Source organism: Symphodus melops, assembly GCF_947650265.1.
Source record: "Symphodus melops genome assembly, chromosome: 15".
In the NCBI taxonomy this organism is placed as follows: domain Eukaryota; kingdom Metazoa; phylum Chordata; class Actinopteri; order Labriformes; family Labridae; genus Symphodus; species Symphodus melops.
This window is the reverse complement of record NC_136705.1, coordinates 25,231,747-25,256,255: the sequence shown is the minus strand read 5'-3', so window position 1 is coordinate 25,256,255 and position 24,509 is coordinate 25,231,747. Positions and strand designations below refer to the sequence as shown.

General features: G+C 47.9%; 2 protein-coding genes across 4 annotated transcripts in view; one reads left to right on the top strand and one right to left on the bottom strand.

Moving 5' to 3' along the window:
• Positions 1-18,538, top strand: part of LOC306835986 (uncharacterized protein) — a 22,943-nt gene extending 4,405 nt beyond the window's left edge. Inside the window, exons 2-15 of the mRNA XM_079362833.1 lie at positions 8,989-9,089; positions 9,298-9,421; positions 9,504-9,553; positions 10,684-10,789; positions 11,334-11,492; positions 11,565-11,682; positions 11,757-11,818; positions 11,931-12,056; positions 12,131-12,225; positions 12,313-12,465; positions 12,578-12,774; positions 13,032-13,161; positions 16,736-16,929; positions 17,908-18,538. Of these exons, the coding sequence (XP_079218959.1) occupies positions 9,024-9,089; positions 9,298-9,421; positions 9,504-9,553; positions 10,684-10,789; positions 11,334-11,492; positions 11,565-11,682; positions 11,757-11,818; positions 11,931-12,056; positions 12,131-12,225; positions 12,313-12,465; positions 12,578-12,774; positions 13,032-13,161; positions 16,736-16,929; positions 17,908-18,145 (1,818 nt within the window). The 5' untranslated portion in view covers positions 8,989-9,023 and the 3' untranslated portion in view covers positions 18,146-18,538. The remainder of the gene's footprint in view (positions 1-8,988; positions 9,090-9,297; positions 9,422-9,503; positions 9,554-10,683; positions 10,790-11,333; positions 11,493-11,564; positions 11,683-11,756; positions 11,819-11,930; positions 12,057-12,130; positions 12,226-12,312; positions 12,466-12,577; positions 12,775-13,031; positions 13,162-16,735; positions 16,930-17,907) is intronic.
• LOC306835993 (uncharacterized protein) overlaps positions 1-24,509 on the bottom strand; it is a 114,951-nt gene that overhangs the window by 17,245 nt on the left and 73,197 nt on the right. The window lies entirely within an intron of this gene.

Below are 24,509 nucleotides of genomic sequence, written 5' to 3'. Positions count from 1 at the left end.
AGCCTCATTGCAAAGCAAGCGTCTCATCCACACACGCCACACGGAGTTAAGAGAGGAGCAAACACTGGCAGCTGAGAGTTGGTGGTCACACCCGACCTTTCCAGTGGGCCCTGAAAACCTGGGGACACCCCCGCCTGTCCGACTGTGAAAACCACGTCAGGACAAAGACAAACAACAGGACCGTCCGAGTCCATCCTGGCTCTGACATTATAAATAAAACTTGATTGGACCCTCGAAGCCGTCCCAGTGCAGAGAGATAAGTGAATCACTGAGGAGTGCTTGGCATCGACACAAAGAGGCGCTCCCATGGGAAAAGAGTGGACTCAAGTGTTTAGCTGAAGCTTTCCTGTGTTGCTCTTAATGCCATTAATTGTTTGAGGGCCGGTCTGCAGAGATCCCCTCTCGCAGAGCAGGTTTGTGTGGACACGCTGTGATGCCGACGCTTGTCTGGTTCTCATCTTCTTTCTTTAATCTCTTCTTTATTTTATCTGTCTCTCTGTGTTTATCTCTCTCGCTCGTTCCCACTCACACATAAACCGTCTCTCGCGGCATTAACCCCGACCATAAAACAAGAGGGGCGACTTAATGACACAAACATATCTGACGTCTGCAGGAGCGTGGGCCCCTCTTCTCCGTGCGCCTCACTCTCACTCTATAAAACAGAGAAACTCAAAGGAGAGAGAGCGCCGAGGGTTAAAATGGAAAGGAGGGTGGGTGTGGGGGGAGAGTTCCTCTCATCAAATTAAACTTCCATCACCGTCAAAGACTTTCTCAGATTCCAGAGAGCCAATCAGCCAATCTAAGACAAATGATTTTGTTGAGCCTTCCTGCCACACTGGGCGTGGGAACAGCACTGATTCTCATCAAAAAAAGAAGCCTGTAAATTATTTCCCCGTGCTTCAAAGTCCTCGACGACAACAACAAAAAAGGTCGGTGTTTACGTGCCGTTGTCTTTGAGCCTGTTGGTCTCGGCTGGTTTCGACTGAGCATGTGCGAGTGTAAACAAGCGTTCAGGGTCTACAGCTGTCCGCTGCCGTGCAAAAGTCTGAGAGACGGAAAACAAAAGGATGCCGTCTTTCATTCTTTCAGATAAATTGTTCAAGGGTCGTTTAAACCAGGGGGGTCCTGTTGCACTACGCTATTCTGCAGGCAGCGTGTTGATCAAAGCCGTTTGTTGGACCTCTTTCCTCTCCTTCAAGGCCCCCCCCCCTACGCCTCCGACATCCCACACTCCAACCCCCCCAAACCACGTCTGCCTTGCTGCTGCTAATCACTGGTGGTCTCCTGACTGCCAACAGTAATTGATTAGGGAGCAAAGGACTGGCGGGTGAGGCGAGGGGGTTTGGAGGGGAAAGTTCAACCCAGAAGTTCTCAAGGTCACTGCCCCCCCACCCCTCCCTTCCCCACCGGACTTCTTTTCTCATGCTATTAGGTATCAGCCACTGGGGAAACTGCAAATATTTGGCACAGTTGGTCGGACTTCCAGGAGGTTTGGTGGTGGCGAGGACAAACAGGAAGATTTGTGTAAGCAACATGAATGAGTCTGTTTAAGGAGAACTTGGCGTCTGCGAGGCTCAATTTGAGATGTGTTGATTTATGTTTAATTAAGGACTCAACATCCTCGGATAAATATGCTTACTCTCAGAGACCCCCCTCGTTTGTTTGGGCCTCTGCGGTTGCTCAACATCCCTCCCAATATAAAGAGGCTTGTGAGTGTTATTCCGCAGTAATAACTCCGTCCGTTCCTCGTGGTTTCACAGGAAGAGGTGACATTCCTTGCCCCTGGAAAGTGACTCATGCTGCTGTCTTGTTTAGTAAATGCAATTACAGGCTGGTTGAAGCATTCTGCTCTTCTGTGAATTAGAGCGAAGAAAAAGCCTCCTCTTTCTTTTTGTGTGTGTCTGTGGGAGTTCTCTGCATGGCCAAGCAGGGTCATGTTCACCACAGAACCCACAGCTGACTGTGGACCCGTAGTCCTGACGCCGATGGGAAACATGACAGTCACAGGAAATGTTCAACATGTTTAGCTGTGCTGCAGCCGAGCGAGAGGTGTTTCAGAGAGGAGCCCCCCCCCCCCCCCCCCCCCCACAGCTGAGGGCGGCTGCTGTTGATGTTGGCTGCATGGTAGTCTGGGGGCCGTCCAGAATCTGCTCTCTGCACAGAACATGCTCAGAGACGTGGAGGTGAAGTCACCCAGTGAAGTCCTGTGATGTGGACTCACTTTGTGCACGCAGAGAGAAAGTGGTGCACAAAAGAACAAGCTAACAACAAATAGTTTGTAATGTACCCCGTCACTCTGAGAGACGTTTGGTGGGTTCCCATGTCTGTCTCAATCATCTCTCCCACAAACGGCCCCGGGCTAAAGCAGCTGTGAAGCATTCATCTTTGTCTGCTCTGTCACTTACACTGTCTCTCCACATTTATCATAAGGAACACATTTTTCAGAAATCTGCCAGAGAGGTCGCAGATCTTCAGCTAATTTCAAACATGTCCCGTTTAAAGGAGAGGGAACATTAATCCTACATATATCTTTTTGTTCCCCTACCGCTTGTGTATATTCAAACAACATGTAAAAGGGATTAGGACCAAACTTGATATTCTTGCAAATACCAGATCAAGATATCATGAAAGCCGGCCTCAGTGGGCTGCGGATGAAAAGCACTCGTGTGGTTTAACTTTATCCAGACTTGTGAATACCAGAGTTCTTTCTAAGAAGTGCTGGGCTCTGTTTTATATCCTGTCAGTGGTTGTGCATCTGCTCTCTACCGCCCCCTGATGTTGTCCATGCAGCATGGACCAAGTTAAAGACCCTGCACTCAAAAATCCCCCTTTAAGATGACTGCATGTTTTGCACACCTGTTCCCAGCGTCAGTCACATTTAAATGTTTCTCTTTAATGCTAAATTGTTTGCAGCAGTTTGTTGGGGAGAGGCCATGTTTTCTTTTCCTGATGCTTGTCCTCGTCTCCTCTGCAAACGTGCTGCGACCCTGAGGAAGTGAGTCAGTGTTGTAGCTTTGCTGCGTCATGCTCTGAGGCCGTGTAGTTCTCTCTGTGGAAACCATCATGTGGGTCCCGAGCGACACGGGTATAGAAACACTTTTCACTGCACTTTGGTGAGTCTGTTCAGAGTCAGCTGCCCCCCCTCCCCCCTTCACTCAAATCACCTCGAGGTGCTGTAACAAAGACTCTCTGGAACGTTGCTACCTGAGACGCTCCCCAGACAAATCCAATGCTTGGGCTTATATCTGCTGCTGGTGTGCAGAAATTATACGACTGCATGCCAACAAATTGTTAAGCCTAAATTAAGAATAGTTACTCCGTCTGAGGTCGGCTTTTATTTGGGGAAAAATAGTCAGTGTTGTTAAAACCCAAATGAAGTCAACCTTTGTGGTCGATGGTAATTCACACATCGAGCAGTGTTTTCCAAATGAACTGAGCTCATGAAATGTTTTAGCACTGACAGAAAATAAACGAGCGACTTTAAAAACAGAAGGAAGACGATGAAGGTTGCACAAAGTGACGGCTGCTGAACGCTCTGGCGTTTAAAACACAGTTTAAGTTCATGAAAGGCGAGAGTGGAAAGTAACATCAGAGCTAAAGAAACAAACAGCAGGAGCTTCCTTTCACTTCAAAGACAGACTGCAGGCGGAGAGGTGGATCCTGGCACACTCATTATTCCCATCACTCCACTGTCACTTCACAGGCGTGAGAAAGAAGCACAGATATCATCTTTTCATTCAGGCACTCATTCATTCAGTGTGGGTGGTGTGGCTAAATGGTTTAAAGCTGATGCTTGGATGACTTATGGTGTAGCAGAGAACAGGACCGGGCCTGCGCACTGAAGGAAGTGTCATCTGATGCCATGGGGGCCAAAAGAGCCGAGCGTCCGCCTGCACACTCTCTCACCTGTTTGCTAATGATGCAGACGACCCGCAGAGGAATCCAACACTGACTTTTAACAGTATCACAACATGGCCTGCACACACACACAGACTGGAGCGTCATACACTTGTGTGTGTGTGAGAGCTGCAGTAACACTCACTTTCATTCTTTGAAGAGTTCACCTGCAGCCTTTCTGTCTCCTCCTTTCTTTCAGAACATTTCTTCTGATTTTGCTGAGATGTATTTTTGGCCGGCTGTTGTTGTCTTATTGGAGCCCTTTGAAACCAGAGCTGTATCTACAATGATGCTGCTTTACATATCAAAGCGGGCTGATTCAGTCGTGCATTCATCTCAAGTGTTCACCGAGCGCCCCGTGTTTTCATTTACTCTCTCCTAAGCAACACATGTTGCAGACGAGTGTTTGTGCTGTGTGCCGACGCTGCAGCAGAGTTACATCTCCGAGGTGTGGGTGGTTGTTTGTCTCCTCTCAGCCTGCACAGGTTTATCTGATCATCCTGAAGCGAGGAGGGTTCAGTGTCCGTGTCGAGTAAAGCAGCTGTCACGATGGCCGATGCAAACGCAGGGAAACAGCGACCTCGCAGGCGCCCGTGGAGAAGCAGCGCTCCACGCCTTGCACGCAGGATGTTCTGCTGCTCATGTCTGCGAGGCGAGGGGGACAATCTTCTGCCGGAGCAGGAAGAGAAGATCAATGGGGGCCCTCGGCTTCCAAACGCAGATCAACAGGGATCAGGTGAGCAGGAGGTTATCCAGATTACAGTGGAGGATCTGGGGATAGTTAACAGCAGCTTCAGCCTGTCTGAGGACGACCCCGTGACCTCCAGAAGCAGCGTGGCCCGCTCAGCCAGCTCCGTGTCTGCCTGCCTGAGGGCCCTGAACAAGAAGCGACTGAGGCCCCTGTCTTCTCTCCCCATACAACCACGGGTCGAGCGAGCCACCAGCGGAGAAGAAGACGAGGACGACGAGGACGAGGCTTTACTGTTTGAGAGTGGCACTGATAGCACGCCGGCTTCTGGAAGCCTCCTGACACGACCTGTCATTAACCTGATCCCGCCCACTCCCTCTGACATCGCTGACGATGATCAGTTCTTTGACGTTTACTCGGAGGAGAGCGCGACGCACACATCGGGCAGCGATGGAAGCTTCGCAGCGTGTGACCACGAGAGCTGTGAGGAGAAGACGGAGTCAGAGCAGCCATCGGACGCGATGACGCTGGCTGAGAGTCGAGTCAGTGCTGAGTCTGAAAGGGATCAGTGTGCAGAGCTACAGGAGGCTGTGCCAGGCAGAGAAGGGGATCAAGAGAAAACTAAGTCCAGGTTCTTGTTTAACGCCTTCCAGGTGGCTCCTCTCCCTGAGTACGCTCAGAAAAGTGAGTCCAACAGAATGAAAACATCCCCAGCACTCTGATATCTGGACAACATGGCTGTTTGCTTCCCTGGCAGGATAAAGATATGAGGATAGATGTGGAACAAGCTAATGCTACTACTTAGCACTTCTTCTTAAGAGGAACAATGATGTCTAGCTTAGCAAACTCACAGGAAGTAGCTAGCTAAGCTTTGCAACGTCTTTGGACACAGACCAAAAAGGTCACGCTGCAGTTCAGCGCCTGTTTATTGATGCTCTCCCAAACACGTCATCCACGCAGTTTAGCGTTCTTAGCAACATGTCAGATCTACTTGTAGAATATAAAACATCCAGACCGCTCAGGTCCTCAGGAAGAGGTTTACTCAGTGTTCCCAGAGTCAGAACCAAACAAGGTGAAGCAGCGTTTAGTCACTACGCTCCTCACCTGTGGAACAAACTCCCTGAACACCTGAGGACTGCCGGCACACTCAGCTCCTTTAAATCAGCCTTCAAACTTTATTATTCACTCAGGCTGAACATTAGAAATATACTGTCTGCCTTACTGCAACACATTCTTCCTTTTTTAATAGTTTTAACAGTTGTTCCTTTATCGAGTATTTTCACCTGCATCCCGTCTTTTAATGATGTATTTTGCATTCTTTCCTTAAACTCTGTTTTAATGTTTTTCTGTTTTTATGTCTGTAAAGCTCTGTGTGAAGTGCCTTGTGTCTGAACAGTGCTATATAAATAAACTTGCCTTGCCATCCTCAGCGCTAACAGAAAAAGACTGAGCTGACGCGTGTGTTTCCTTGCTGGTTGTGCTAACGGTCCTCTCTCTCCGTCACAGGAAGCTGCAACACTGGGATAAATCTCTTATCTTTCACCGAGCTCAACCTGGGTGAGTTCATTCAGCTCTCTGTGTTTCCACCTTTCAGCTTCCATTGAGCAAACGTATTTATCGAGAGGTAAACAAACGGCCCGCTCCACCCAGCTGATGAGCTCATGATCTGAATCTGTGTTTCAGTTCCCCATTCAGGAGAAATTGAAGTCATTATGTGACAAAGCTACAGCACCTAGAACGCCTCCTGTGGGAGCTGCAGAAGTTCCCCTTTTTAGCCTTTGTGTGTGTATTCCCAGTGCGAGGCCCGGAAGGCGGTTCCCAGGTTTTGGGTTCCTGTGACTCAGCATGCTCTCCTCCCGCGGTCGTCTCTCAGAGAGCTTCATTTCTTTTCAAACCGGGGAGGACAATACTACTGGAAACGATAAGCATCGCCTCGGCCTATTCATTACATAAATGTGCTGAAAAGTTCTGAATCTAAAGCTTTGCTTGGTCACTAATCCGCTGTGTGTGTGTGTGTGTGTGTGTGTGTGTGTGTGTGTGTGTGTGTGTGTGTGTGTGTGTGTGTGTGTGTGTGTGTGTGTGTGTGTGTGTGTGTGTGTGTGTGTGAACGGTTGTCAAAGTGTGTCATGCACCAAACCTTGATTGCTCAGTGTGTGCATGAACGCTCAGAGAAAACTTAAAGTGGGGTGAAGCGTTTTCTTTCATTCAAACATTTTAATAGTTTTAAATGAAATCGGTCTCTTTAAAGGTCTCGCTCTCTTTTCACTTCATCCCTACATGTGTCGGTCTCGCTGTCCACGCCACGCTCGCTGTCTCGGTCTCGGAGCACTCGATCCCTACATGTGTCGGTCTCGCTGTCCACGCCACGCTCGCTGTCTCGGTCTCGGAGCACTCTGGCCTCGGTTAGTGTGGTCTTGACTTCAACACTAATGTTAAAGAGAAGAAACACATTATTTCAGTTTAAAGAATCATCCTCTCTCTCTCTCTTTACACGTGTAGCAGCTGTCCACGCTCGCTGTCCACGCCACACTGACTGTCCACGCTTGCTGTCCACACTGACTGTCCACGCTCGCTGTCCACGCCACACGGACTGTCCACGCTCGCTGTCCACACTGACTGTCCACGCTCGCTGTCCACGCCACACTGACTGTCCACGCTCGCTGTCCACGCCACACGGACTGTCCACGCTCGCTGTCCACGCTCGCTGTCCACACTGACTGTCCACGCTCGCTGTCCACACTGACTGTCCACGCTCGCTGTCCACGCCACACGGACTGTCCACGCTCGCTGTCCACGCTCGCTGTCCACACTGACTGTCCACGCTACACCCATTAAATATTTCATTGCCTGCTCTGTGTCCCTCTTACAGACATTATGACATGTTGTGTTTTTATTTTGAAGGTTGACAAACAGAATTTTGATGCTTTTATTTTGAAGGTGGACAAACTGCTTTGTATTGACTCAACACTCAATAAACAGCTCGCTGTGAGCTTGATAACGTTTCCTCCGGAGTCAGGTCAAAGGTCAACTTTTCAATCAGGATGTGTGAGCTCAGACACGTCAGACCCGTCTCCATGGTTACCACAGACCAGTTTAAAGTCATTAACCCAAACTGCTGTGATGATAACAGACCGTGAGAAGGCCGAGTGATACATCCAGTGAATAGTCCCCTCTCGGCCAATCAAATGACTTGATCAGAACAAACTGCTGAACGAGGATGTAATGATTTTATAACCTTCACAGACGACAGATTTTTCGCCCTAATTGGCACAGGTATGTGATGTCATTTGTTTTTGTAGCTTCTAGCCAATCACAGCTCGGAGGACTCGCTCATGCTTCGTCCTAAAAGGAGCCGCTCCGGTCTGGGAACGACTTCCATCCTTCTGTTTGTGGTGATTTCACCCTTTAAGGAAACATCAGACTGTGTCCCTTAGCCTGCCCAAAATCTGCTGTCCTTTGTTTTGATTGGCCGTTCCCTGGTAGACACAGACTGTGTGAAGTCTGAGCACGGCTGCTGTGGTATGGTGGGTGTACTGGTATCTCGCTCTTCCCATGCATGGTGCAGAGCGGGACTGGAAGCGATTTTCTCTGGATTTCAAAGACACTGTGTTGTGTCTGAGGTTCCTGCACGGCTTCACATTTAACCATCGCTTTTTCGAGTCAGGACCGTTCTGAGATTGTCTCGCTGTCGGCTGAACCTCTGACTCACAGACGAGCCAGGTGATGAACACAGTGCCAGCTCGCCGCCCCCCCCTCCCCCCCTCCACTGTCTCTCCAGGACCCAGACAAGATTCCTCTGCTGACACACATAAACCAATTACAGCGTCTTATCTGATTCTGCCTCCATCTAAACCTCCGTCCATGTCAAACCGGCCTTTCAGAGACCGGCCCCTGAAATGAAAAACATGTGTTGAAGAAATTAAACGATTTGTGTTGCCTTAACTCTTTGAAAGACTACTGTTTCCCTTTTTGTAAAGGTATAAACCGAGAAGCAGTTTAAACTCATCTCTTCTATGAAACCCTGAGAAAGTCGAGCGTGATGCCATATTCTCAGCCTCATTCGTCTTGCTTGTTATGATAGCAGCGCTGACTAAGTGACATTTGGAAAATGTAATAATATGAGCTTTCTGTGGGAAAGAACAGAGAAGTATGTCATCGACCAGACGGACCTCGGTGTGTCTAAAAGGTTTCCAAGCAACCCCATCGAGCTGCATCTAGTATCAGCAATAAACTGCAAATAGACCTGTTGACCTGAGCGCCAGAAAAAGACCGACAAAGGAATCGATGGCCTTAAAAGGGTGAAACAAGTTCTTCATCACGCCGCTTGCTTCCCAGACTAAGAGAAGCCCTGAATCCTTATTTGTTCACTCACTTATTGACTATTTTATTTGCTTCATTTGCAGATGACCTGAGCAGCAGAGAGGCGAGCTGTGCACACATGCTGAAAGCTGATCTTTGTCTCCCGCCGCACGCCGCCAACATGGACGCATTCCCTCACCAGCGGGTACGAGGGCCGATCAATGAACATGTCCCCTCAAAGAGTTTTCTCATGATGTCTTCATACTGTTCATCACATGCAGCTCTTCTGTATTAAAGGTCGAGTCTCTGCACATTCCTGCAGGGACCGGCGTTATCTGATTTAGCCTTCTCGTGCAGCTGACTGTAAATCGATTAGACGTCTAAATTTAAGTGAAACTTGTATTTCGTGACAGAGGCTGATAACGCGCTCCTGCAGTCTTGACGACAGACTGACCAGAAACGCCACTTTTCACACTTTAACGCAAACTACCAACGGCACAGAAGGGGAGGAGTCACCTCAACGACGCGTTACCGTTGGTGAGTCGGGTGTGATCAGATGATGGACGAATGAGGAGGCGGCCTCAGACAACAACTTATCTTTTCAATGTTTTTCTTTCAGCGTCGTATCTGCCTCCGACCACGGATCAGAACGGAAACCTCTCAGCGAAGGTACCGTATACCATCAGAACCTTCACGACAGCTGACAGATCCGTCAGAGCAATGACTCGGCAGGTTTGAGTCTGTGTGTCGAGGACTTGACGAAACCTCTGAAACACAAACCTGTATTGGTCTCCTTTGAAGGCTGAATCGCTCAAGTCCTGTATTTATCATCCAGCATCAACTCTCAATGAGACTGAATGTCTGACACGCTTTGGGTCAAATGTGATGCAACAGGGTTTAATGTGTGTGTGAACATGGAGCAGACTCCACAGTCAGGGTCTTAAGCCTCTTCTTAGCAGGCAGCACTCGATGTTTCTTCCCATGAACACCATAAACAGAGAATCTGTGACTAACGCACGGATCACATACACACCCGTGTTTACATTCTCAGCTAAAGCTAACACGTCTTAGCGCACCTTAAACATCAACACTAATGCATGATCAGGCTGTAATATGCCAAAGCTGGGTTATTAAGCACAGTCATACTTAGTGTCCATGACTCAGCGGCTCAGACGATGATTAAGGGTGGAGGAGTTAAACCATGTATTGTCTTGATGTCCTGCCTCCTGTTAAATAGGTTTTCACATGTTAGAGTGATTCATGTCTGTGCATCATGTCGAGCTGAGATCCCGACACTTACTGGCTTTATGGAGACAAAACAAACGAAATACTGAAGCTGTGTCACATCTCAACACGACGGGGGGGGGGGGGGGGGGGGGGGACTTGTTTCTTTGCAGAGAAAAAAGACCTCAAACACACAAGTCTTGATTCTCGCTGCAGCCGCCCCAGCAGCTATTCGCTGTAACCATAGCGACACTCCGACACTGGGACCGAGATCTGAGAATTCTCCAATGTTTAGTGCAATGAACATGTTCATACATTATTTTTTGGAGAGGAACCCGGATGGTTGATGTTTCCCCAAACAGTGTTGAAAAGTGAAGCAAAAGGTGAACTGCAAAAAACACCCTGCAGTCCCTCAAATGTCCACTTGAGGCAGGCTCTGAAAACAAAGCAATCCCCATTATAGGTCCTTGATATACCCCCACCATGGTCTCTGTATGTGAGCGGCTGAGAGCTCCATGATGGTCGACCTTGCTCTTTAGGGTCAGACTCATTGTCTCTCTTTGTATCGTCTGCAGGAGGTCGACCAGCAGGCAGCCAAATCTCTGCAGGAGATGAACACAGACGACGTGTGTCGGTGGTTCACCAGCGTTGGACTGCACAAATGTCTCCCTTTCATCAAAGGTGAAACACCGTCTTCTTCCTGCAGCCCGCTGGTTACGTAACAACAGATGACATCATCGTTGTGAAGGATCCTGAGAGCAGATTTAATCAAAACGTTTTTACTGTCAGAGGAAACAAGTTTATTAATTATGAAGTTTTCAATCTGATAATCCTCACCGCAGATGAAATCAGAACTTCTTTATGGATGTCATTATGTTTTTACTGTCAGAGGAAACGCGTTACATGAGTTTACATTTAAAGTAAAACAAGAACGCGTGAGCTCGTTAACTTTTATGATCTAAACCGCAATGAAAAGAGAAGTATGCAATAACAAACTTATCTTCCTCATCAACATGCAACAGAACTTTTATGGTTCTGAAAAACAAAAATCACAGAGGACAAGTAAGTCGAGTTCCAAGCATGCAAACCAGGCATTATTCAGTTATTACTTTATAAACATGCAACACAAGGAGCAGTCTGTAACTCTGCCCCTAGTGTTTAGAATGGGTACTGCACTCCCTGATTGGTGTGTGTAGAAGTTGTAATGACTGTCTCTCTCGTTCAGAGGCGAAGCTGCGTGGAGCAGACATTGCCTCCGTGGATGTGGACACTCTGGACATCCTTCATATCACCTCTCTGGAGGACAGAGAGCTGCTACTGTCGGCCATTTATAACGAGCTGCACCCGCCGAGCGGCATCAGCCAGAGACTGGACTCTCTGCTCGGTAACCTTCTATCACTTCAACGTGACGACAAACCTAAAACCACACCGTTGAACCCGTGTCTTCTCCCTGCAGAGTCCGTAGGTCCTGATAACGTCGAGGCTTTCACTGCCACGCTGGTGTCAATGAGCAAGTCCAAGTCCTCTCCACACGTCAGCTGCCTGAGCATGAATCGACGCTCTCTGAAGCTCAGGTAGAGACGCAGCATGACGTACAGAAATGTAAAAACTAAGGATTTATGTTCATGTCGGCCTTTTTACAACACAGAAACAACAACCACAACTTCACGGCACAGAGGAACTCCCAGCTCATAGAGGTCACTATTAATGGTGAGTAAGAAATGAGCACTTCGCCATGCGTCAGTATTTAAAGTTATAAAAGATGGAGAGTCCGGATTAATGTCGGCCTCCGGCTTTGTGGGTCGCTCTCGTTGTGCTGCAGCATCAGAGCGGATCGTTCTCCTCAGAACGCCGAAGGAGACCACTGTTGGAAAAATCATGGATTCATGTATGAAAATGTTGGGAGTGACAGAAGACAAGAGCGTCTTCAAACTGAAGGAAAAACAAGGTAAACAAGACGTTCAGAATCCTGATGATGAAAAGAGACTCACATTAACTCTGTACACGTGCTTCTGTTTCCAGAGTCTTCAGACGAGCTTCAGCTGGATCATCAGATCGGGAGTCTTCTGACGTCCTCATCAGAAAACAGACAGCTGGAGCTGCACTTGTGCAAAACGGTGACTTGACTTTGTCGACATTTATCAGCGAGGTACGATGCTGTGCCAGACTTATAGCAATGAACAAGAAACCTGTTTATCTCACAGGAGAAGACGGCGACTGCTTCACAGGAGAAGCAGGAAGTCAGCAGCTCCAATGAGAACATGAACAAAAGCGTCCAAATGAACCAGCCGGCCAAAGAAGAGAGGATCAGGGAGCTAAACCAACAGGTGGACTCTCTGCAAAATGTCATCCTCCAGGTCAGTCCTGTTTCATGCACACCTGACATCAGATATACTTAGATCTAGCACGGCTGTAGGAGTGTGCTGACGTCTGTAACTGAACACAAACGGGGGTCTTGGTCTGTCCTAGGTTCAGGAGCTGCATCACGGCCTGGTGGCGTTCTGCACAGAGCTAAAGAGCATGGACGGAGACGTGAAAGTGGAGAGACTTGGCTCTGCGGAGCTGAAGCAGAAGCTGGAGCTGGTTAAAGGCCGACTGATGGACAAGAAGCAGAGTCTGCAGACGCTGAGAGACGACATGAACAACGCCGCCGCCCACAAGAGGAAGTAAGACTGTCCACACCTTTGGTGCACGTTCTGCATAGAGAGGGCTTATATGAGCAAGTCTTAAGTGCAACCTGCAGGTCTCCAAACTGTCCAGCAGGGGCTCAGAGAAGTCTTCTGCAGGGTGGCATTCAGAGTCAAAGACGCTAAAGGAAAAACATGGAAAAAGATATTTAACTGAAGTGAAATTCTAATCATGTGAACTACACGTCGTCTTTAGTCCACCTGCATGATCTCTGTTGTCTCCTCTGGTCATTCAGACAGCTGGACGTCCGTCTCCTGGAAAAGATGAAGCTGAACTGTCAGGTGTTTAAGGAGGAGATCTCCATCGTTCATCTTACCCGACAGGTGGCTCACCTTCAAAACGCTCTGCAGGAAAGCTTGGTTAAGGTAAGACTGCTTTAAGAGGACTCTTTCAGACACGCACTGCACACCTGAACATGTCCAGACATGTCCAGAGAGCAGAGACGTCCAAATCAGTTGAACCTGACTGGACTTTATCATTCCAGCCCACGAGCATGAAGTGATAGCTTTCTTCTCTTTATGTTTTATAACCAATAAGCTCTAAAGAATCCCCGAAGGCTCGAGTAAAAATAAAATCCTTCCCGTCTACAGAACTGTGAACGAGGATTTCACATTTTACAAATCTGTGAGTACTGACTTTGTTAACTATGTGCACGTTTTCCAAGTCTTGGACATGTTAAAATGTGATCGAGAGTGCAAATACGTACGCACAGATTTTGAACTGGGAACGGATTAATCAAGGGCTTTTTATGGTGCGTTTGTGTTCACACTGATCAAATGAAGCAGGGTCCATAGAGAGAAGCCTGTGAGGTATATATACTATCATGACAGTATAAACGTGTTCTTCCTGAGAAGCTCAGTCAGAAACCATCACCTGGATAATGGTGGGCTCTATTGAAGCTGTGACGTTCATGCGTTGGGAATGACCTGGCTCTGGGAGAGGTGGTGAGTCCTTTATGTGACAACACAGTGTCCATCATGTTTGATCTTATTCACTTTTCCCCTGAGTGACAACACAAAGCTCCATTCACTGTTCTCTGTTTCATTAAGCTGTGCAGTTAGCCCCGCTGTGAGAGCCGCTACACAAGGCCCAGTGAATTCCTCTAGATGAACACGCACTTTCTTTTGGAGAAAATGATGTTTAGAGCTGACATCCGAGAGCCTGTGACCATACCAACAATGGAATGTGTGTGACAAAAGCCACTGAGAGCACAGAGGAGAACTGGGCCAGCGTGTGTAAAACTATCTGCATCTATCCCCGGAGGAGCCCACTTCTTTTTTAATGTGGCTCTTTTATCCCGTCGGAGAAGCCCTAACGAGGTGCCATGAAAGGACACACGCGGCTCCCGCTTTGAAAGGTGCCCCGTGTCACGTTGCTGCCCCGGGGCCACGCTTTTTTAGGTGCTGAGTTTGTGGGAAAAGCAGCAGCACTAATGTTTATCATATGACCTAATCAGAGTTAACACACAGGTCAGAGCCGAGGAGCAGCCTGGGAACTGATGGAGCTGCTGCTCTAATAAGGAGCAGACCGCCCTGTATTTGGTTTTGTAGGCTGCTCCCGCATTTCAGACAATAAGGAAATATTTCATCATCGGCAGCCTAATCTTCAGGATCCATCGCAACCGGACAGCGTGAAAAAAGCAGCCGACAGGGAAGAAGGAAGAGAAACAGAGGGAGAAGAAAGGGAGGAAGGGAAGGACAACATAGGACGGAAATTATTTTACAAATGTTCTTCAGCTTAGGACGCTTCATAATCTAAACACTGACACCTGAACAGGGAAAAGTGGAAGAATGACTTTCCCCGCCGACTCGTCTCACATGCTTTAAGAGCCTGTGTCCACTAACAAGACAATCTTATTCATAAAGCAGCTTTAAAATCAACGTGCCGCTAAAATAACAATATGACAATGAAGTAATAACATGTTAAAACTCCAAGGAAAGGAAAAAAGGATTGAAAAAGAAAACATCAAGCCAAAGTCTGAGCTGCGGCTGGAAAGTCTTGACAGTGACGGTTCTAGACTTCATTAGGACCCGATGCAATCATTCATCGGCAGCATGTCCAGATGACTCCTCCGTTTTCACTCACACGATGAAAATCCCTCTTCATTTTCTTCCACTGGCAACGAGAGGGAGTCTGATGGGGTCCCTCAGGGAGCGTTCCCACCGTCTACTGGCCTGGGACCCAAACTGGTTGCCTGCCTTGCCTTTTGACGAGGCAGGCCTTTTGAGGCTTGGTCGTCCCTGAGCTTGACCTTCGACCCGGGAAGGTCTGAAGCAGCTGATCAGTGGATCTCAGAGTCGTCACATATGTGGCATCTCAAACCTCACAGGGAGGCGGTGAAGGGCAGATCTGAACCCACAGCAGGTGAGACAGACTGACACCAACTTCAATCAGTTGCAATACTCGAGACATGTGATGATAAATACATGCATGTGTCTCATCAGTGGGCTTCTGGAAATCCAGCCACAATAAGTCCAATCAGAATCGATTGAATTGAACTTGTGTTTTAATTGCCCACTAACAGTCCCCTGGACGTGTCTGCTGAGTACACAGGATATGTGCCCTGTGTTTGGCCCAGGTAGATGAAGGATTTGATTCGATCTTTTGAACAAACAAGAAGAATATGAAGAGAAAATTCCCCTGCCTCTTGGCTCGCGTCCAACTCTGAGGCGAGCTAAAAGGGAAACATCATGCGCATTAGGAGGTGCTTTTCAAGGGAGTTCAGCTGCGTTTCCGCGAATATATCCTGTCTGGCCCGCTCGTCTCAGGAGAGAGAGGCCTGAGATTTGACCTCTGACCCTGGACAGGCGGCATCTATTGCTGTGAGGCATTCACATGGCGTTGAGGGGGGTACGAGGGGGGGCTGCCATGAGGCTGGATAAGGGAACTTTGGAATTCAGCGGTCAGACTCACAAGTTTTTACTGATCCCTCCGAGCTACTTGTGGTGTGATCTCCTCGAAAAGCTAATCATCACATCTTGGTGGTCTTCTGACTTTCAAGCAGCTGGAGCGTTACGTATCCATGACTTCTATGTTTTTATTTCTGTGATCTGTAAAGGACCAACCAGAGAGCTGCTCTCTTCCTGTGTGATCATGAAGGAAACCTGCTGTGTTGAAGCTTCTCTGACAACAATGCAGCAGCCAGTATGTCCTCCTTCTAACTTTAGATTCTGCTCCTGAATGCTCTGGATCTGATTGGACCAGAGAAGGTAGGCGGGGCTTTGAAGGCCGTTTTGGACGCCCCTGGGTTTGCCAGATATGAGAGCAGTTATCAGGTGAACAGGTGTTGCAGCGATGGAAGCGGGCAGTGGAACTGCTTCAGATAGAAGTGATTGTACCCGAGCTAAAAAGCCTCTGCATGTTTCTAATAAGCTCCACGCTGCTTTAGAGTCACTGATTAACGATGGAAAAGGAGACGAGTGCTGTTGGAAAAGCAAATTCAAAATGCTCAACTTAAAGCCACTGCAGAGATCATCTGGAAACACGCTGAACAGCAGTGTGATGAAAATACAAACATCGAGCAGTGGGACAGAAAATAACTTCCTGTCAAGACAAAACTTGGTGCCTGAACTTTTTGTTTATTTTTTTATGTTAGTCGAACTAAAAATTTAAAACAAGTTAATTCATGAGAGGTAACAGGTGTTGGTAGCCTTGAAGAAGGCTAGGCTAGCTAAGGTTAATGCTAAGCTAGGCTAACTATCCCCTGGCTGTATTCATCTGACACATGGAAAAGATGTATTTCTCTCCTCTTAGGAAGTGTTCTGTATGTGTGACCCTCCTTATGCTGCACATGTAGGTGAGATTGTATTACACTGGGTGGGGGAGGGGTCACTTTAGATGCAATTACATGAACACACTACGAACTACCATGTGAAAGGTTTCCATCGGCGCAGGCTCTGCCGTGCGTTCACTCGTGTGAATGTGCTCTCGCTGTTTCAGGAGAAAGCTCGGAAAAAGAGTTTGGCGATCTGCAGCCTGAGTCAGCTGGTGTCACCGCAGTCTCCCGCCATGCTGCTGCTCGTACAGGAGGACCAACACTCTGACGGCCGGTACGGCTTCACGTGCTGCTACAGAGAGGGCAGCGGGCTGGTCGTGGTCAAGGTGGACGACTCTCTCCTCTGTGTGGACGACAGGTAACACACCAACACAAGCAGGGTAGAGTGTTTGGCTTAATGACAAGTGTGTGTGGGAAGAGTTCACAAGACGCCAGCTCAGGGTGAGATCACACCGCCCTTTTCTGTCATCGCTCTATTTCTCCACGCTCGGTCGCCATGGAAACCCTTCAGATATCGGTCCAAAACAAGCAAGCGCTGAATTGGAAGCGAGAGTGTAAATAAATGGATGAGTGAACTTCATGTAATTAAAAAATGATTGCCTTCAAACATGTACATGCATATATAGCCAGTGCTCTCAGACACCTGAGGATTCACGCCACACACACTTACCGCTGACATCACTCTCGGAGAACGCCACGCCACAGAATGACAGTACAGACAGAACCACAGAGGAGTCTTTGAGCTTCGCTCAGCGTCCATGCCAATGCTCTTTACACAGCTAATGAGAGCTATTTCCCTGTCACAGTTTATCCAGGTTGTCGTAAATAAAGTCTAATCAAGGTCTTTTTTGTGCTCTGGGCAGACGTGATGTTTTCAAAATTCCATAATCTATGATTTGTGAATGATTTGATTGCCAGTAGAACAAAGACTGCCTTTGCTATTTGAGACATTCTTGCAACATTTCAGAATTTGAGGGACTCAGGAGAGTCTGACTTTTGACTGATTTTATCACATTGCATGTTTGGCGTTTTGTCGTCGTTTCTTTTCCGTCAAACAGAAATCCCCTTTTTGGAGGAGAGGGTGGATCTTTACGCCTCCACTTCCAGATCCCATCGGCTATTGTGTGACAACAGTCGAGACTTTGGGAGTGACAGCCAACTTTCCCGGGCTTCCTGGGTTATTTAGCCGGAGAGGACGTCTGGCTTCCTCTACCATGAGTTAGCATCGTTTACAGTCTGAATAGCAACGTAAAGAGCAGAATGGCGAGAGGACGTTTTAGAGTCTTTGAAGACGTTTCTAACTTGTCCTCAGATAACACTGGTCTTTTGTCTCCAGACTGGTGGAGGTGAACGGTGTCCCAGTGATCAACTCCACTCCAGAAGAGCTGACCGACATCCTGCTGCAGGGACCTAGCGCCCAAATTGTCGTCCTTCGCCAGCCCCCACCCAGCGCCCCCTCCCTGCAGCAGCCTGTCCTTCGACAGGTCCAACCTGATCCACTACCACTCATCTGGACGGACAGGGACGTGAACGCAATGGAAACACCTCCACAACGGAAAATGATGGCCATATAGAGCTAGCTGTTCAAAGGTCTCTAACGCGTTGATCTGGACTCATCAGGAGAACGAAACAAACAAACAAGGTTCATGACTTTTACATTGTGGTGCTTTGAAAACTACTGTATGAAGAGGATCTGTCATTGATATGTAAGGTCTTGGTCTTGACTCAGTTTTGATGGTCTAGTCTCTGTCACAGCCTGCCTCGGTCTTGGTCTTGGTGTTGACTCGGTCCCTATATGTCCTAGTCTTGTCTCGAGCCTTCTGGTCTCAGGCAGAAACATAGATCCTCGAGCTGGAGGAGGAATCGTCCAGAATGTGAAGGTTGGTGATTTACCTCCAAATATAAAAATGTTTATTATGTTTTCAAAATGGTCTAAGTTGTTTAGAAAAATGCATTTGAGTCGTGAATATAATTTGTTACACATCCGTGTCTTTGTCTTTTTATTTGACCTTTTTAAAGCTTTGCCTGAAAAAGGAAAAGACACAAACAAAGACTCGTGTTTTTCCTGTTTTATATTTTGCATGAAGGACGATGAAGAGTGAAAAGACGACACACAGAAGCAGACAGAGATTTTCTCCACCGGATATGTGATAAGCGTTTTCATCCTCACGACACGTCAGGATGATTCACTGTTTCTTAAGGTGAAGATAAAAGTGGATAGAATCAGAGAATCTGAAGCGAGTTGTAAAGACACGTCTCGAAGCTTTGTATCCCGCCTGCCAGCTTTCTCTCTGCAGATCAGACGCTGAGATGGTCTGGGTTTGTGTGCAGGGCGGAAGGTTTATTAAGAAATGAGTCACGTCTCCCCTTTGTAAGCTGTAATGTAATCCACTGTGCTGTAGGAACAAACCCCTGGGCCCGGAAATGCCTCATTTCTCAGCCTTGATCTCGCTCTTTAAGTGGCACTGGATCATAAGAGTCTGACAGAAAGACAGCACAAACACTACCAAACGCTGACCCGGACCCCTGAGGTCCAAAGAGCCTGAGAGGAGACGCCATGAGACCAGTTTCGCTCCTCAGTGGATGAGAAAGGTCGCGGGTCAGAAACCAATATATTTATGCATTAATGGTTATGAAAAGACGGGCAAATCAGCTCCATGTCATCCCCCTGAGGAGAGACGGGATATCTTACTGTCTGCCAAACTGACTCAAGGCCACGGACACACCACACAAACACTCAGACGTCAAACAGCCACTGAGGAGTAATTACACATGATGGGTGAGCTAAATGTGGCTAGCTGCTAGCTCCCTGTGGACATTCATCGAACTTAATGCTTTGCTGTCGTCGCCATGGTTACAGCGTGTGTGTTGTTCTGCTTCCTGTCTACATGTTCAAATGTCACAAAGGATGTCAACTCGTCTAACTCTAATGTGACTGTAGTCTGCCTTCTCACCCGAGCCCTTCCAGAGAGGGGGCGTGGTCAGACACAGCTCATTTACATATTTAAAGCTACAGACACAGAAACAGCCTGTTCTGAGCAGGGCTGAAATAGAGGGGTTTATAGACATGATCAAATACAGGATCAGAGTGGATTTACAACAACACACTTCACACACACTTTCTTTAACCTGACCAAGCTGCTTCCCTTCAGACTGTTTACACCTACAAAAGGGGCGGAGCCTCATCTTTTGCTGGAAGTGGCCCGGATGGGTTGCTCTCATCAGTCTGTTTTTTTCTTCCACTCGGCGCAGAGTGACAGGCAGAGAAATTCAAAGCGCAGTAAAGTGAAGCCACACAAAGACTGAAAGCAGAGGAGAGAATGTGTCATGGCTGCCTTTATGGAAATAAATTAACACTGGAGAAAATGAGACAAAATCCTATAAACACTGCTGCTGGCAGGAGTAGAAAGGCACCATGGGATTCTCAGTGACCTACGCAGCCCAGAACACACACTAACAGGCTTTGAAACTTCAGCTATAAACCAGGCAACATGGCAGTCTAAAAACAGGAGAAGTCCATGGGGCTGAGGAATCAAAGCGACACCATGAAACCTTCAAAACTTTACAAAGAGGCTGTCAGATCCAGAAGACGATCGGCAGGAGGCGACAGTCTAACGCCGGCGCAGCTCTCACGGAGGGGAAAGAGAAACGAGTCAGAGGAGATGTTCATGTTTCATGCTTTTCTGACACAAGAGTCCCTGTGCTTCAAAGCCTGACTACACAGGTTCTACACAGAAGCCTACATACTCAGCCTGACATGCACCATGCAGGCTACGAGCCCTGTGATTGGTCTGCTGAGTTGCATCTTATTTCCTGCGTTTACAGTGGTCCAGTATAGCCACTAACATTTGGAAAAAAGAGGACAACAGAATGATAAGAGATGTGAGTAATAAGAGCAGTGAGACATGTAACATGACTTCCAGAGCGTGCGGGCGACCACACAGGAGGCTCCGCCCCTGAAAGTCTGCAGGTTGGCGCTGAGGTTCGGGGTCGGAGTGTAGGTTGTCCAAATAAATACTGAAGGGGTGTTAATCAATAACATTCACTGTGTTATGTGGCGTGCATGGGATGAGTTAGCACGCGGACGATAAAGTGTCCTCGCTGATTCAGGACAGATGAGCTGGTATAAATGTTTATTTGCACTCTGCCTCTTTGTCCTGAAAGCAGAAGCTGAACGCCTCCCGCTCTGATCCTTTGAAAAGGTTCCAGATCCACCAGGACCGTTTGTTTGCAGCCTTTGATCGGACCGATCAAACTGCTTTAATCACTTTAGGAAAAGGTTCCCTTGTTTGTGACGCTCACAGTCTCTAAAGGATACTTTCGTGAAGACACCCACACGACTCAAGGAGCGAGGGGCAGGACTGAGGTCATTAAAGGGCCGGAGTCGTCCCAGGGGCCGCAGGTGGACCCGGTCTGCTGTACATGTGCAGTGAGTTTGAAGTGTACGCCGGCCTCCTCCTGTACGAGCGCGGCGCCTCAGCTCGAGCCGGCCTGTACCTGACACGTCATGGCACGGAGCAACCTTCACTGCATCTGGTTTGCCTTAACAGCCTGGGTGAAGCTGCGTCCAGAACACACTGATAAGCTCCGAGCCCGGCCTGGCTGGATTTCTCTCTTTGGCCCGGAGAGCCCCGGTGTCTCACTCCAAACCCCCCCCTCCCTCCTTTTCTTCCACCTCCTTCAACTCTCTAACCACCCCATGACATTTAAGGGTGCCTGGCATCCGTTTGAAGTGGGAGAGGGGGCATTAGCTCTGGTTTCCTGCCCAAATCCCACACAAGCCAATAAAAGGCATGCAGGTCTGAAGCCAACCAAAGGAATTCCTGTCCACTAAGCGTTAAACAAACAGCATTGGCATTTAGCCTTATATTAAACAGTACAGTATGAAGCGCAGCCTGCTCCGGGACACTTTAAATGACACTTAATGAGGGAGGGAAGTGAGGTGTTAATGAGCAGATTATCTCTGTTAAATATGTATGTTTATCATGTCAGCGCCGAGGTTAATACAGCCGCACACCTTCCAGCCTCTAATATTTCAGTAATCACTCAGCAGCGGGGAGAGTCAGGAGGGTCAGAGTGAAATCCCAGGAGCTTCTGATTTCATTTTGCTAAGGTGGAAATGAGACTTGTGCCTCTTCCTCTGGTAAATCTGGCTCTGAGTATCAGCAGGAGGCTCCGGAGACGCCGGTCCCCCGGGACATTTGTGTGTTGACCCGCTCGTGGTCAACAGTGAGATGTTATTTGACCTTTGTCCCTGGTTTATCCTCGCAGCGTTCAGCCCACACAAGCTGAGGAAGCACTGCCATCTACTGGACGGCCTGAACACTTCACACGGGCTTCCTGTGCACAGACCAGGACGCCTCTGGGGGTTGATTAGGAGTGACTCTGATTAGATCCTATTATTCATACAGGCCAGGCGATGTATAACAATTATCGTCCTCCCGCTGGAAGGAAAAATGGCATGCTTTGAATAGTAATCAGTGATTTAATCCTGTGGTAGATTTATCTGATTACTGTGCAGAACAGCCACATCTTTCCTGTCCAGTATTTCAGTCCAAAACTGTAACTGGAGGATTGTTTTTTATTCTTTATTCTGAGGATCTTCTGGAACATTTTGCACACAAATATCCGTGCAGCTCCACAGAGGGCAGACGGTCTGCAGTCTTTTGTCTCCCAGAGAAATATGAACAATAAATACATTTCCTTAAATGCACATTTTGGGCGGCACTGATGGCCTAGCGGTTACGTCATGGCTATCATCTATGCAGGTTCAAATCCGACCTGTGGCTCCTTTCCACTCTCTCTCTCTTTATTTCACAATTCTCCTTCAAACGGAGTCTTTGTGTGGTAAACATGTCTCAACCAATCACAGGTCAGCTCATAACAGTAGAACCGTATTCAGACCTGCAGACGCTCTGCTAACGATATGAAATGTGTTTGATGGTCATTACACGTAATGACAGGCAGCTTTGTGTGAAGGGATGAATAGAATCCTGTAATTACTGTCATTAAACTCCGAGGTGTGTGTGAGTGTGTTTACTGCAGCACACAGTCAGATCAGGAATCAAACACGGGGAGTGTGTGTGTGTGTGTGTGTGTGTGTGTGTGTGATGGATGTGTGCACGTGGAGGTTAACGCCGGTTTAACGACCTTAAATTAACGTGCATAGGTTGGATCGGACATACGGCGACTTTTCAAAAGCTGCTGAGAGACATTTGAACGCTCTCCAGCGGTGCTCAATTAACGGGCTAATGAAAGGAGCCTTCGGATTAAGTCGAAGGTGCGCTGCGGTTTGATAAATATGTCGGGGAAATTACTTTGCATCGCCTCGCCAGCAGGCAGCGGTTGAGAAAGGTCAGCATAAGGTATTAGTCATTTTCTAATCCATTCTCTGTGAATTACGGAGAGCATAATGGCCCGAGTCTGCGGCCAACAAAAGGTTTAATTAAAGCAAGATGAAAACGGTGATTAGAAAAATCATTGTGGGACGCAATCAGTGGAAGAGAGGCTGCGATATTTGAATGGTTTAGTAGAATCAGAGCGCAGGCGTTCATAACAACGAGGAAGAATTGAAATGAGGTGGAAAAGACTTCAAAAGGCTTTGAGCCTCTGATGATCTCAGGCTGTCTCTCTGGGATTTTTCAGTGGATGCTGTTGGATTATTTGTATAATAAGAAAAAGCTTCCCACACTGGGAGAAACAAACGGCTCCTTTATAAAAGCTGAGGGCCAGCTCTGGCACCGGACCACTCTACTGGCATGACTTCTGTGCTGTGAGGAGGAGCAGGGAAGTCTGGGACGGAGGCGGAGGAAGACAAAGAGTCCACAAAGGGAAAAGTCAAGAAATGATTCTGTCCTCTCCGAGTCATCACGTCATGAGTACGAGAGCAAAGAAGAGATTCAGTTTCATCTCAAGATTCAGATCGGTTAGCAATAAGTGAAGTGCTGTCATTGTTTGGTTACCACGGAGACGTACGATTTATTTGATCAAGGGGAGCTTAGCGTCCAAAGTCACTCAATATTGTAGCAGAAATGAGGTTTGGTTTCTTTAATGCAGCGTCTGACGCTCGTCCACACACGTGAAGCGGCGAAAATAAAACAGAGACAGTCGAGGTGAACTCAAAGTCATCAGACTGAGGGGACGTCATCAGCTGACACCAAACAGCTGCTGAAACTCATCCCACTTTTTGAAACCATCACCATGACAACCATATTCTACAGGAGAATGTACACGCAGTAGGAGCTAGGTGAGAGCGTTAAGGTGGAGCTCCGGCCTACATTAGACAGACAGACAGACAGACAGACAAGAGGACAGACAGACAGAGAGACAGACAGAGAGACAGACAGGAGGACAGACAGACAGACAGACAGACAGACAGACAGACAGACAGACAGACAGACAGACAGACAGAGAGACAGAGAGAGAGACAGACAGACAGACAGACAGACAGACAGACAGAGAGACAGACAGACAGACAGACAGACAGACAGACAGACAGGAGGACAGACAGACAGACAGAGAGACAGACAGAGAGACAGACAGACAGACAGACAGACAGACAGACAGACAGACAGACAGACAGACAGAGAGACAGAGAGACAGACAGACAGACAGACAGACAGACAGACAGACAGACAGGAGGACAGACAGACAGACAGACAGACAGACAGACAGACAGACAGACAGACAGACAGACAGACAGACAGAGAGACAGACAGACAGACAGACAGACAGACAGACAGACAGACAGACAGACAGACAGACAGATCAGCTGCACATCCATGTATACAGACAGTCAGGTGCTGTTTGAGAGGACACACAGCACCTCCCCCATGAACCATCTGCTAGCAGCCTCTAGATGGCAGTACAAGTCTCAGTAAGGTGCCAGTCAAAGACACACACTCAAACCGCATCACTTGCAGAATAGGATGTTTCACA